Below are 13,032 nucleotides of genomic sequence, written 5' to 3' on the forward strand. Positions count from 1 at the left end.
AGCTACGAAGGAGACAAGAGTGGGTTAGAAAAGTGAAGTACTTAAGAGTTTTAAAAATGTAGAACAGTATTTCCTCAAAGCTGTGTGCCTGCCAAGCCACACAAAATTCTATCAAATGCCATGCACATAATTATTTAGCACATATATCATTATGGTTAAATGAGGTTTATTGCCACTCTCACCTACGACCAAGAAATGGTAGACTCCCCCACGACATGAATTCTTTTTTAAAAATATTTTTATTCAAGCCAGAGTATACAAACTCTCTCAAGAACATAACACAATCCCCAGTTTGACATTTTTCTCCTTTACACTGCCCCTCCACCCCACCCCAACAAAGAAATCTTCAAACAGGGACGAGATCAACCTCCATCTCACCAAGAACCCCATATCCCCTGAGGGCAAACTTAATCTTCTCCAACTTAAGGAATTCTGCTACATTTCCCAGCCATGCCAACACCCTGGGAGGCTCCACTGACCTCCACTCCAGTAGAATTTGCCGCCGGACAATCAGAGTGGCGAAGGCCACCACATCAGAGTCCTTCCCCTACAACAGCTCCGACAGCCCAAAGATCGGCATCAAAGGGCACGCTGACATCCCCACCCCCACATTTTACGATGTTTCAAATATCGGGCCCCAAACCACGTGACCAAACATGACCAAAACACGTGGACATGATTCGCTAGCCCCCCCTCCATATCTCTCACACGCATCCTCCATCTCTGGAAAGAACCCACTCAGCAGGGCCTGTGTCATATTAGCCCTATGCACCACTTTGAACTGTACCAAGCTCACCCTAGTACAGAACAACATTGCATTTACCCGGTGCATAATCTCACTCCAAACCTCCCAACCGAACTCCATGCCCAGCTCCTTCTCCCACTTAATCTCCTCAATTCATGCTTTCCCTGTGCCCACCAGCCATCCCTAAATACCCGTGATCTTTTCATCCCCCAACTAGTCTGGCGATAACAACCTGTCCAACAGTAAGCACTCCAGTAACTGAGGAAACGAGGGCACTTCCTTCAGCACAAAATTCCACAATGGTAAACACCCAACCTTGCAAACCTTTCCTTCCACGAACAAGTCCCTCACCCGGTCCACTCCTTTCCTATACCAACGCCTATATGTGACATCCATCCCTGCCGGGGTGAACCAGCGATCCCCACAAATAGGGGCCAGCACCGATATCCCATCCCCCCCCCCCCCCCCCCACCAATGCCACCTAGTTGGTTCCAGACATTTGGCGATGCCACCCCACCGGACTCGGTGTATAGCTCCCCAGGGAGATCAGAAGGAGCCTTTCAGAGCCCTTAATCTTAACCCCACACATGACATCTTCTCCACCTGCACCCACTCCACTCCCTCCTCCCACCATCGTCAGACCATCTCCACATTTACCGCCCAGTAATAATACAAAAAATCCGGGATCCACCCCACTTTGTCAAAACACGCCCCGAAACCGCGGCGTCTTACCAGCCCACAAGAATGCAGAAGTTAACCTATCCGCTTTACAAAAAAATGCCTTTGGCAGGAATATCGGAAGGGACTGAAACACAAACAAAAATCTCGGCAGGACGTTCATCTTGTCTGTCTGCACCCTCCCTGCTAACAGTAGTGAGAGTGCATGCCACCTCTTCAGATGCCCTTTCACTCCCTGCGCCAAGTCAGCCAGATTCCATTATGTAAGTACCTGAAACCTACTCCTGTCCAACCTAAATGTTAGGGCACTCAAATCTGCCCTTCTCTCCAGGGTGTTCACTGGAAACATTTCACTTTTGGTCATTTTCAATTTGTAGCCCAAAAAAGCACCAAACATCTCCAATATGCCCATTATCCTATCCATACATTCTAGCGGATTGAAAATGTACAGCAACAAGTCATCCACGTACAGCAAGGCTCTGCACTCCCAGCCTCCCTTTACCATGCCCGACGACTCCCCTGATGCCCAGAGCGCAATAGCCAAGGATTCGATAGCCAGCACAAACAGAAGTAGTGACAACGGTCACCCCTGCCTCTTACCAGTGTAACCGAAAATCTCCTGAATGAATAAAATTTGTCCTAATGCTGGTCAGTGGAGAGGGGGAGACATATAACCGCAGCCATGACATAAACACGGGCCCAAACTCGAATAAATACCTCCACTCTACCCTATCAAACGCCGTCTCTGCATCCATGGACACAATAACCTCTGGCATCCTACCTTTCAACAGCGTCATGACCACATTCAATAATCGTCTAACAGTGTTTTTCAAACTTTTTTTCCGGGAACCCATTTTTACCAACCGGCCAACCTTCACGGCCCACGCCGGCCAACCTTCACGGACGCCGGCCAACCTTCACGGCCCACGCCGGCCAACCTTCACGGCCCACCATTTTCTCTTACCTCGTTTGCTGCTAACAAAATGGAGGAATCGCAATCGTGCCCAAAGCACGTGATGTCAATGTGATCTGCTCTCTGCCTCCCTTCACGCAGGAAGATTACATAGATTTTTTAAAAAATCTTCTGTGTCTCCAATTGCGCAAGTTTGCGGGCAGCAGTCGGCTTTTTTTTTTTACACGTTTGGGGGGGGGGGGGGGGGGGGGGGGGTTTGTTTGATAAAATTTTACAGGAAAAAAATGCAGAAACTCTGAAAATGTTTTCATCCACTAGAAATTGGAGGTTCACCACATTTCAGTTAAATATTACAATTAAAAATGTAAAAAAATAAAAGGCACTTAAAAATCAATTCATTGATGAAGCTTCCAAATATGACCTGCAGGCACTTTGTTTTGGGAATGTTTAAAAACCAAGATTTAAAAAGTTGATATCTCTTGGGTGAAGTTACAGCTGCAGTGAAACTATCGTTGAATTACTCACCATTCTTGGAGTAAGAGACTTCCACTTCATTAGCATTAAAGTTCAGAAAGCAACCAATCACATTATTCTCCAAACTTTTTGCAGCCGGCTTTTAAGAATGCCGGCAGAGAATGGCCTTCAAAAAAGCTACGACCAGATTTTTAAAAATGCAGCCGCACTGCACATGCGTGCCCGCTCATCTGTGCGCACGCGCAAAACTCTGCTCATGTGCACCTATGAGCGGGCACGCATGCGCAGTGCGGCCGCATTTTTAAAAAGTATGTTATTGGCGATTTTGAAGGCCGCTTGCAGCCGGCGTTATTAGAAGCCAGCTGCTGAGGCTGTTGCGCGCTGATTTGCGTGATCAGAAACGCCGCAACGGACGGCTCCGTGAGCCTCCTGACACCCGCCCTCATTATTAATTTATGCGAGTCTAGGTTCAGGTTGCCTGCCACCATCCGCTTAACGAACTCCACATTATCCCATTAGGCACATAAATGTTTACTAGCACAACCGGCACCCCCTCCAAAACCCCACTGACCATCACAAACCGATCACCTGATTCCCGCACAAACCTGGCAGCCTCAAACGTGACCCTCTTACTAAATCATAGAATCCCAACAGTGCAGGAGGAGGCCATCCTGTCCATCGTGTTTGAACCAATCCTTTGCAAGAGCACCCAATGTCTCGTCCTTTCCCGTAACACCACCCAACCATTGGACACTTAGGGGCAACTTATCATGGCCATTCCACCTAACTTGAACATCTTTGGATGTGGGAGGAAACTGGAGGACCTGGGGGAATCCCATACAGATATGGGGTGAATGTGCAAACTCCACACAGTCACCAGAGGTCAGAATCGAACCCGGGTCCCTGGCGCTGAGACAGCAATGCCAACCACAAGACCGCAACCCCTCTCGATTTGGAATGAAATGTCTGTTCCATCCACCCCTTTCTCAACCTCACCTGGTCTTTCGCCTGCAGAATTGTCTCCTGAAGAAACCTTGGCTGCAAATTGGGTACTTAAAATAAAAAAAAAAGATTGCATAGAACTAGGGATCTCAGTATCCTGTTGCGTGAATCACAAAAACCTAGCACGCAGGTACAGCAAGTACTCAGGAAGGTTCTTCTAAAATTCATTTTACGAGATATGGGCGTCACTGGTTTGGCCAGCATTTATTGCCCATCCCTAGTTGCCCTTCAGAAGATGGTGGTGAGTTGTCTTCTTGAACCATAGTAGTCCCGGAGGTATAGGGACACCCACTGTGCTGTTAGGGAGACAGTTCTGTGATTCTGACACAGCGACAGTGAAGGAACGCCTATATTTTTCCAATTTGGGGTGGTGAGTAACATGGAGGGGAACCACTGGGTGGTGGGGTTGCCAGATGTCGGTTGTTCCTATCCTTCTGGATGGTAGTTATCCTGGGTTTGGAAGGTACTGCCTCAGGAACCTTGGCGAGTTCCTGAAGTGTATCTTGTAGATGGTACACACAGTTGCCACTGTTCATCAGTAGTGGTGGGATCGAATGTTTGTGGAAGGGGGAGCAATCAAGCAGGCTTCTTTGAGCTGGATGATGTTGAGCTTCTTGAATATTATTGGAGCTGCAGCTGCGTTCATCCAGGCCAGTGGAGAATATTCCATTACACTCCTGACTTATGCCTTGTAGATAGTGGACAGGCTTTGGGAGGTCAGATGGTGAATTACCCTTCGTAGCCTTTGACCTGCTCTGGTAAGTCTGGGATGTAGTTGCTTATTGCAAGAGGAATGGAATATAGAAGTAGGGAAGTTTTACCACAGTTTTACAGGGCGTTGGTGAGACCAAATCTGGAATACTATGTAGAGTTTTGGTTTCCTTACTTAATAAGGATGTAAATGCATTAGTAGTTCAGAGAAAGTTCACTCAACTGATTCCTGGAATAAATGGGCCTGTATCTACTTCACTTTACAAAAGGTGATCATATTGGAACATGTAAAATCCTGAGGGCCTTGACAGGATGGATGTTGAAAGGATGTTTCCCCCTATGACAGAGATGAGAAATAGGTAACTCTATTTAAAATTATTTAATATGTCAATGAGAATTTAAAAAAAAATTTTTTTTTTTTTAAAAAAAGGGTCATTAGAATGTGGAATTCTCGTCCCAATAGAGCAGCGAAGGCAGGATCATTGGATATTTTTGAGGCTAAGTTAGACAGATTCTTGATTACGAACAGAGAAATAGATTTAGAGGGGTTAGACAGGAAAGTAGAATGGAGGTCATAATCAGAAAACAGAGAATTCCAGAATGGTCCATGCCTACTCCATAAGCTCATATGTACTTTGAATACCTGGCAATTAAGAATGAAGTGAAATTTTAAGAGTAAAGCTGTCGAAGCGAGCATAGCATACTTCTGCTTTTAAAGTTATGGAAGACATACTTTCTTCGAAGTTTCAGACTCGATCAAAGCTTCAGGCTAGATAATGTGCATAAGAAACTGGTGGCTATTTCTCATGTTGCAATAATTTTAGGTAACATTTTAAATTTAAAAACTGGATTACAAAACTGAGTTGAAATATCAAAGGAGAATGACTTTGGTTTGCAAAGATAGACGTCACAAAAATGCTTCCTTAAATTGCTCTCTGCAATGCTCAACCTGCTTATTCTCTACATGATGCAGACTGTATTGCTGCCACACATCCACACAGCTCACAGGTAACTGTATTCAGAAGTAATCTGACAGGCGTGCTCAAGATACCCGATTGAGAATGTAAATTTAAACAATATTCTCAGTGCAAGATAGCAGCAGGGGCTGTTTAGCACAGGGCTAATTCGCTGGCTTTGAAAGCAGACCCAGGCAGGCCAGCAGACGGTTCAATTCCCGTAACAGCCTCCCCGAACAGGCGCCGGAATGTGGCGACTAGGGGCTTTTCACGGTAACTTCATTTGAAGCCTACTCGTGACAATAAGTGATTTTCATTTCATTTTCAGTACAGGTACAGGGCTGGAAAAGGATCGCCCAGAACAGAAAAGGAAGTACTTCTTTACAGAGACAGAACGGCAAGAGGAGCGGTTCAGCAGTTATGAATCAGGTAGATGTTGTAAAACGCAGATGTTGAGACTGTTATTCTTGAAAAGGATAGAATGTGTATCTTTCAATCACAGGAAGTCACTTATTTTGCAACGGATGGGGGGATGGGGGGAAAGGGGAGAATAATTAATTTTTACGGGATGTGGGCTTCGCTGGCTAGGCCAGCGATTATTGCCCAGCCCTAATTGTCTTTGAGAAGATGGTGGTGAGCTGCCTTCTTGAATCACTGCAGTTCATATGATGTAGGTACATCCACAGTGCTGTAGGACGTGCGTTCCATGATATGCACCCAGCGAGTGATGGAACTGCACCATATTTTCAAGTCAGGATGGTGAATGACTTGAAGGGGAAGTTGCAGATGGTGATGTTCCCATGTATCTGCTGCCCTCATCCTTCCAGATGGCAATGGTCATGGGTTTGGAATCTGCCTACCAAGGAGCCTAGGCGAGTTCCTGCATAGCACCTTGAGGATGGCACACACAGCTGCTACTATGCATCATAGGTGGAGGGAGTGAATATTTGTGGAAGGGGTGTCAATCAAGCGGGCTGCTTTGTCCTGAATGGTGTCACACTTTGAGTGTTGTTGGTGCTTCACTCATCCAGGCAAACGAGGAATATTCCATCACGTTTCTAATTTGCGCCTTGTAGATGAAGAAGTCAGGAAGTGAGTTACTCACCACAGGATTCCTAGTCTCTGATCTGCTCTTGTAGCCACAGTATTTATATGATTGGCCCAGTTCAGTTTCTCATTAATGGCAACCTCCAAGATGTTGATAGTGGGGGATTCAGTGATGGTATGTCATTCAATGTCATGGGGCAATGGTTTGATTCTTTCTTATTGGAGGTGGTCGTTGCATGGTACTTACATGAAAAGAATGTCACTTGCCACTTGTCAGCCCAAGCCTGGATATTGTCCAGGTCTTGCTGCATTAGCACGAGGAATGCTTCAGAGTCTGAGGGGTTTCAAATGGTGAACGTTCTGCACTGTGCAATTTGCAGCAAACATCCCCACATCTGACCTTATGTTGGAAGGAAGGTCATTCATGAAGCAGCTGAAGATGGTTGGGCCCAGGAAACTACACTGAGCAACTCCCGCATTGATGTCCCAGGAATGAGGTGACTGACCGCCAATAACCACAATGATCTTCCTTTGTGCTAGGTATGACTCCAACCAGTGGACAGGTTTCCCTGATTTCCATTGACTCCAGTTTAGCTAGGGCTCCTTGATGCCATACGTGATCAAATGGTGTATATATTTCTTATGCTCCCCCTCCATCCTCATCCCTGAAAAGTACATGTATTTCCATTATCTCAGGGTAGCAACTCCTAAAATATGTACACTTCTGCTTGGAAGTTATTTTGCTTGCTGCACAACACTGGCGTTTTTAACAAAGCTGTCCACGTTACCTTAATAGATTCCTACTGTTAAAAGGATGAACCATATCCCATCAGTTTGCAAAGTTCAAACCTGTTCCAAGAGTGGCCGGGCTGTATACTGACTCGCATTCCTCCAAGTTTCAAATATGCTCTTTCAAAAATTTACAGCAATGCAAAACCTGATCGACTTACCCAGTGATCAGTTACTTGATCTTGCACCATTCCTAGTTATCATTATTTTTGGAAATGTTTCCACATTGTGCTAATTATACCCCACTGGAATCAAATCTGCTCTAGTGCAAATTTGAATTATTTTTGTAATGGCTTATATATAAATTGACAAACGCTTATTTGATACATACACCAGAACTTTTCAAACTGCAAGTCATGATCCATGGGTGGATCATGGGCGGATGCTGTGAGGGTCATGGAGTGATTGGAAGCACCGTTCCCGCAGTGGACCCGAACGTGGGAGAAGTGTCCAAAGAGCTGATACCAGTTTTTACATGGAGAATGGCGGCCGCTGTCACCTTTTAAATGAAACTAAATGAGGTTGTTTGGAGTCTTTTGGCCATAAAAGGCAGCAGAGAGCAAGTCATGCACCCTGCATTCACACCTGACGTCAAGGGCCCTCCAGGTGCTTGCTTTTGGCACCAAATCACGAGCACATGAGGCTGTCAGCATTCTCGTGTAGCATCTCCCAGGAGTATCCAGTTCTGAGTAAAACACGCATTTTGTTGCTACTGCCCTTCACGGTGGCCTGCAGGTGCGTGGTTAGATTTTCCTTTCTCATAGAATTGAATATGGCACAATGGAACTGGTCTGAATCTGATTTGCGCATTGCCCTCTCCTCCTTTAAACCTGATTCAAGTGAGATTGTGAGAACCAAGTAGGTTCCCCTTTCATAAAGGTAAGCGAACATGGTCTGTGTCATGAAGGTCGGCCGGCATTTGTCCCGAATATCAGTTGGTTGACAAAAGTGGGTCCTGAGAAAAAAAGTTTGAAAAACACTGACGTACACATACTTTTGGTATGTATAGACTACATCAGGTCATTTCTAACTCCATGGAGTCATAATGTCATGTCTATGAAGTACAACCAAAAGATTGACCTAACTTTGTAAAATAAAAATGCTGCATCTCCTTTAAAGTAGATCAAAGACATTGTAATTTATTAAATAGATTAGGTTAGAATTACCAACCAAAATTAGCATAAGCAATTCCAGATAAATGCAGCCAGCAAAACATCGAGGCTCACTAACTGCAGGAATTCAAACTTATTCAAAGTGAGATTTTCCATTACAAAAAGCTTTAGTCTTGAATTATAGTTTCCATCTGAGCCATGACCACAGGATAAATAATCCTTGCAATATTTCTGATACTGTTACATCATAAGAGTACCAGTAATAGGTATGTTGTGCACTAATCAGAAATAAGTATTAAAGAAAAAGGTGCAAATGTTTGAGACAAGTTTGCAATTTGTTTAATCATTCAGTCTATGAAAAGGTGATTTATTTGTTTTTTTGTCACTGATTACAGTAGTCCGCCTTTATAACGCGGGTGTTGGGGTCCAAGACAGCCACCCGCGTTGTATCCGAGCCGCGGATATCCACAAAGGGGGTTTTAAATTTATTTAAAAATCTATGCTAGCGCTTCCCATTGTGAGTCTACGGGGGGCGGGGGGAGAGGTCAGACCCCCGTAGACTCACAATGGGAAGCGCCAGCATAGATTTTTAAATAAATTTAAAACCCCCATCGTGGATCTAATTAAAACAGTGTCAATTTCAGCGGCCGGCTCACTTTGATCTGGAGAGGGAAGCTGCTCTCTCACTGAAACAATCAGCCGGCCGCTGAAATTGACACTGGCGGCTGCTCTCTCCCTCCAATCCAACTTTTAAGTTTTAATGTTTCTGATTGGAGGGAGAGAGCAGCCGGCAGTGTCAACTTCAGCGGCCGGCTGATTGTTTCAGTGAGAGAGCAGCTTCCCTCTCCGGATCAAAGTGAGCCGGCCGCTGAAATTGACACTGCCGGCTGCTCTCTCTCCAATCAGAAACATTAAAACTTAAAAGCAGTGTCAATTTCAGCGGCCGGCTGATTGTTTCAGTGAGAGAGCAGCTTCCCTCTCCGGATCAAAGTGAGCCGGCCGCTGAAATTGACACTGCCGGCTGCTCTCTCCCTCCAATCAGCCGGCAGTGTCAATTTCAGCGGCCGGCTCACTTTGATCCGGAGAAGGAAGCTGACAGTTGGGGTCCATAAGCCCCCCGCCGTATATCGCGAACCGCGGTATTGCGGAGCGCGGTATAACGGGGGACTACTGTATATGCTTAATTATTTACCATGTTAGTTTCTTTTTAAATGGCCACAAGAGGCTATTTTGTTTTGTATTTTAAATATTGAAGTTAGTGTTAAATTGTGCCCCTTAGTATCCAGGATTGTGTAGGTTAGGTTAAAGGGTCATTGGGATAGGGCAGGGAAGTGGGCTTGGGTGGAGTGCTTTTTCAGAGGGTTGGTGCAGATTTGATGGGCTGAATGGTCTCCTTCTGCACTGTAGGGATATGATTCTATGATAGGAACACTAAGCAAATGGATCCACATAACGGACGTTAGTTTTGGGCATTCTATGCTAGATTTCTGCAGCATAAATGTATCCTCCAAAAAAGTAAAATGTTATTGACTTAAAAGACAACAACATTGACACTTACGAGATGCTCCCCATGCAGTGTCCCTCCACTCATCCCCCAGGAATATCCCTTTTTGGCCTTCTTTAGCTGAATCATCTGATTCCCAGAATTTCTTCGCAGGTAAAAGCTAGAAGTAAATAAATAGTAACTTAATGACAACTACATTAAAAAGGCAGACATAGAGAAACAATATTTTTGTGCACAGACACATTGATAATCATGTTGGTTGAAAAACACCCACACTTCATTTGATGTTGATCTCAGCATTCACAATATACAAACTAGGATGTTTTGTAGATGTTTATTACGTGAATATATTTGCAAAATACACGTGCAATTTTGATACAAATGTCTCTACATGGTTAACACCGTAGTCTCACCAGTAGCTATTCAACAATTTCAATTGCACAATTCTGGTGTAAAGGGGTCCGTCAATTCATTTGGGCTTTTTTTTTAAGCATTCAGATGTTTCTTGGGCCACAGCAATTGTTTGCAGCCACCTTCAGCCAGAAACTGAAGTAGAAGATCCATCTTAGCCTTCTCCTGCATTCTTCATCATCACAATTGCCCATCTTCAGCCAATCCACTTCATTCCATGTAATAAAGGAAATGCCTGAGCACAAAAGCAATGGGCCTTAACAACATACCAAGCCCAGGGACCAAACTGGTTTAATGAACAGTGCAGAAAAATATGCCAAGAACTGCATTAGTCAGACCTACAAATGAATCATTGATGAGACTGTTAGTAAAGATCTCCAGCTGGTCAAGACACTGGAGCGACATTAGAACAATGGCTGTGGACAGGAGAGAATGGAGAGCTTTATCTGCTTTATGCATCTCTAAATGCAAGAGCTAAGCCTGAGATAATAAACCTAGTGAAGTTACAACCCAGGACCATGTTCATGCCAAACAGTGGAGCCAGCATGCAACAAAAAGAACTCAACTATCCCACAGCCAACGGATCAGATCAAAGCTGTGTCCCTGCCAGATCCTGTCATAAATGGTGGTGGACAATTTTACAACTAACCAGAGGGAGGCTCTGCAAAAATGCCCATCCTCAATAATGGAGAAGCCCAGTGTATCAACGCAAAGGCAAAGCTGAAGTATTTGCAAATTTGTTCAGCCAGAGGGTCCAAGTGGATGGCACATCTCAGTATTGTCCAAAAGGCCCAGAAGCAGTACTAAAGGCCTATGCCCCAAAACTATCCATGCCCACAGCCAAGCTGTTCTAGTACAACTAGAACACTGGCAAGTAGGTGACAATGCGGAAAACATTCATGACCTGTCCACAAACAGGTCAAATCTAATCCAGCCAATCATTGCCCCATCTGTCTGTTTTCAATTATTAGAAAAGTGATGGAAGGGCTCGTTGACAGTGCTATCAAGCGACACTTTTTAGACAGCAATTATCTACTTAGTTTAGGTTCAGTCAAGGCCACTCAACTTTTGACCTCTTACAGCCTTGGTACGAACATGGACAAAGGAACTGACTCAAGAGGTATGAGTGACTTCCCTTGACATCCATGCAGCATCTGATGGATTGCGATATCAAGGGGCCTTGGAAAAACTGGAGTAAAATGGGAATCAGGGAGAAAGATTTCCATTGGTTGGTGTCATTTCTAGTATAAAGGAAGATGGTTATGATTGTTGGAGGCCATCATCCCAGTCCCAGGACATACTGCAGGAGTTCCTCAGGGTAGAGTCCCATATTCAACCATCTTCAGCTGCTTCACTAATGATCTGTTGTCCATCATTAGGATAGAAGTAGGGGTGCAGTGGGATAGTGGTACTGTTGCTAAACTAGTAATCAATCCAGAGACCCAGGCAGGTGATGGAATTTCAACTCAATAGAAAATATCTGGAATTAAAAGTTTAATGATGACCATGAAACCATTGTCGATTGCCGTAAAACTCCACCTGGCTCACAAATGTCCTTTAGCAAAGTATATCTGCCAACCTTACCTGGTCTGGCCTACATGTGACTCCAGACCCACAACAATGTGGTTGACCCTTAAATGCCCTCTGAAATGGCCTAGCAAGCCACTCAACTGCTATGAAAACACTAAAAAAGGAATGAAACCAGATGGACCACCCAGCATCGAACAAGGCACCAGAAATGACAATGGCAAATCCAGCCCAACCGATGCTGCAAAGTCCTCCTTACTAATATCTGGGGGCTTGTGCCAAAGTTGGGAGAGCTGCCTCACAGACTAGTTAAGTAACAGCCTGAGGGCAGCACGGTGGCGCAGTGGTAGCACTGCAGTCCCACGGCGCTGAGGTCCCAGGTTCGATCCTGGCTCTGGGTCACTGTCCGTGTGGAGTTTGCACATTCACCCCGTGTTTGCGTGGGTTTGGCCCCCACAACCTAAAGATGTGCAAGGTAGGTGGATTTACCATGCTAAATTGCCCCTTAATTGGAAAAAATTAATTGGGTACTCTAAATTTATTTTTTAAAAGGCCATAGTCATACATTAGGGGCAGCATGGTAGCATGGTGGTTCGCATAAATGCTTCACAGCTCCAGGGTCCCAGGTTCGATTCCCGGCTGGGTCACTGTCTGTGCGGAGTCTGCACATTCTCCCCGTGTGTGCGTGGGTTTCCTCCGGGTGCTCCGGTTTCCTCCCACAGTCCAAAGATGTGCGGATTAGGTGGATTGGCCAGGCTAAATTGCCCTTAGTGTCCGGAAAAAAATAAGGTTAATGGGGGTTGTTGGGTTACTGGGATAGGTATACGTGGGCTTGAGTAGGGTGATCATTGCTCGGCACAACATCGAGGGCCGAAGGGCTTGTTCTGTGCTGTACTGTTCCAATTCTAATACTCACAGAATCAGCCCGTACAATGTCCCAAACATCACTTTTACCATTCCTGGGTATGTCCCGTCTCACTGCCAGGACAGACCCAGCGGAGGTGGCGCAACAGTGGTATACAGTCGGGAGGGGGTCCTCAACATCGACTATGGACCATGAAATCTCAGGACTTCAGGTTAAACATGGGCAAGAAAACCTCCTGCTGATTACCATGTACCACGCACCATCAACTGATGAACCAGTAGTCCTCCATATTGAACAC

At 45.2% G+C, this 13,032-nt stretch overlaps 1 protein-coding gene across 11 annotated transcripts in view; it reads right to left on the reverse strand.

Moving 5' to 3' along the window:
- The window catches only part of LOC119967508 (pumilio homolog 2-like), a 123,947-nt gene that overhangs the window by 82,934 nt on the left and 27,981 nt on the right, over nt 1–13,032 (reverse strand). For all 11 annotated transcript variants that reach the window (XM_038800165.1, XM_038800172.1, XM_038800166.1 and 8 more), the window contains exon 3: nt 9,986–10,091. In XM_038800165.1, the coding sequence (XP_038656093.1) occupies nt 9,986–10,091 (106 nt within the window). The remainder of the gene's footprint in view (nt 1–9,985; nt 10,092–13,032) is intronic.

The sequence above is a fragment of the Scyliorhinus canicula genome, chromosome 6 (genome assembly GCF_902713615.1).
Source record: "Scyliorhinus canicula chromosome 6, sScyCan1.1, whole genome shotgun sequence".
Classification (NCBI taxonomy): Eukaryota; Metazoa; Chordata; class Chondrichthyes; order Carcharhiniformes; family Scyliorhinidae; genus Scyliorhinus; species Scyliorhinus canicula.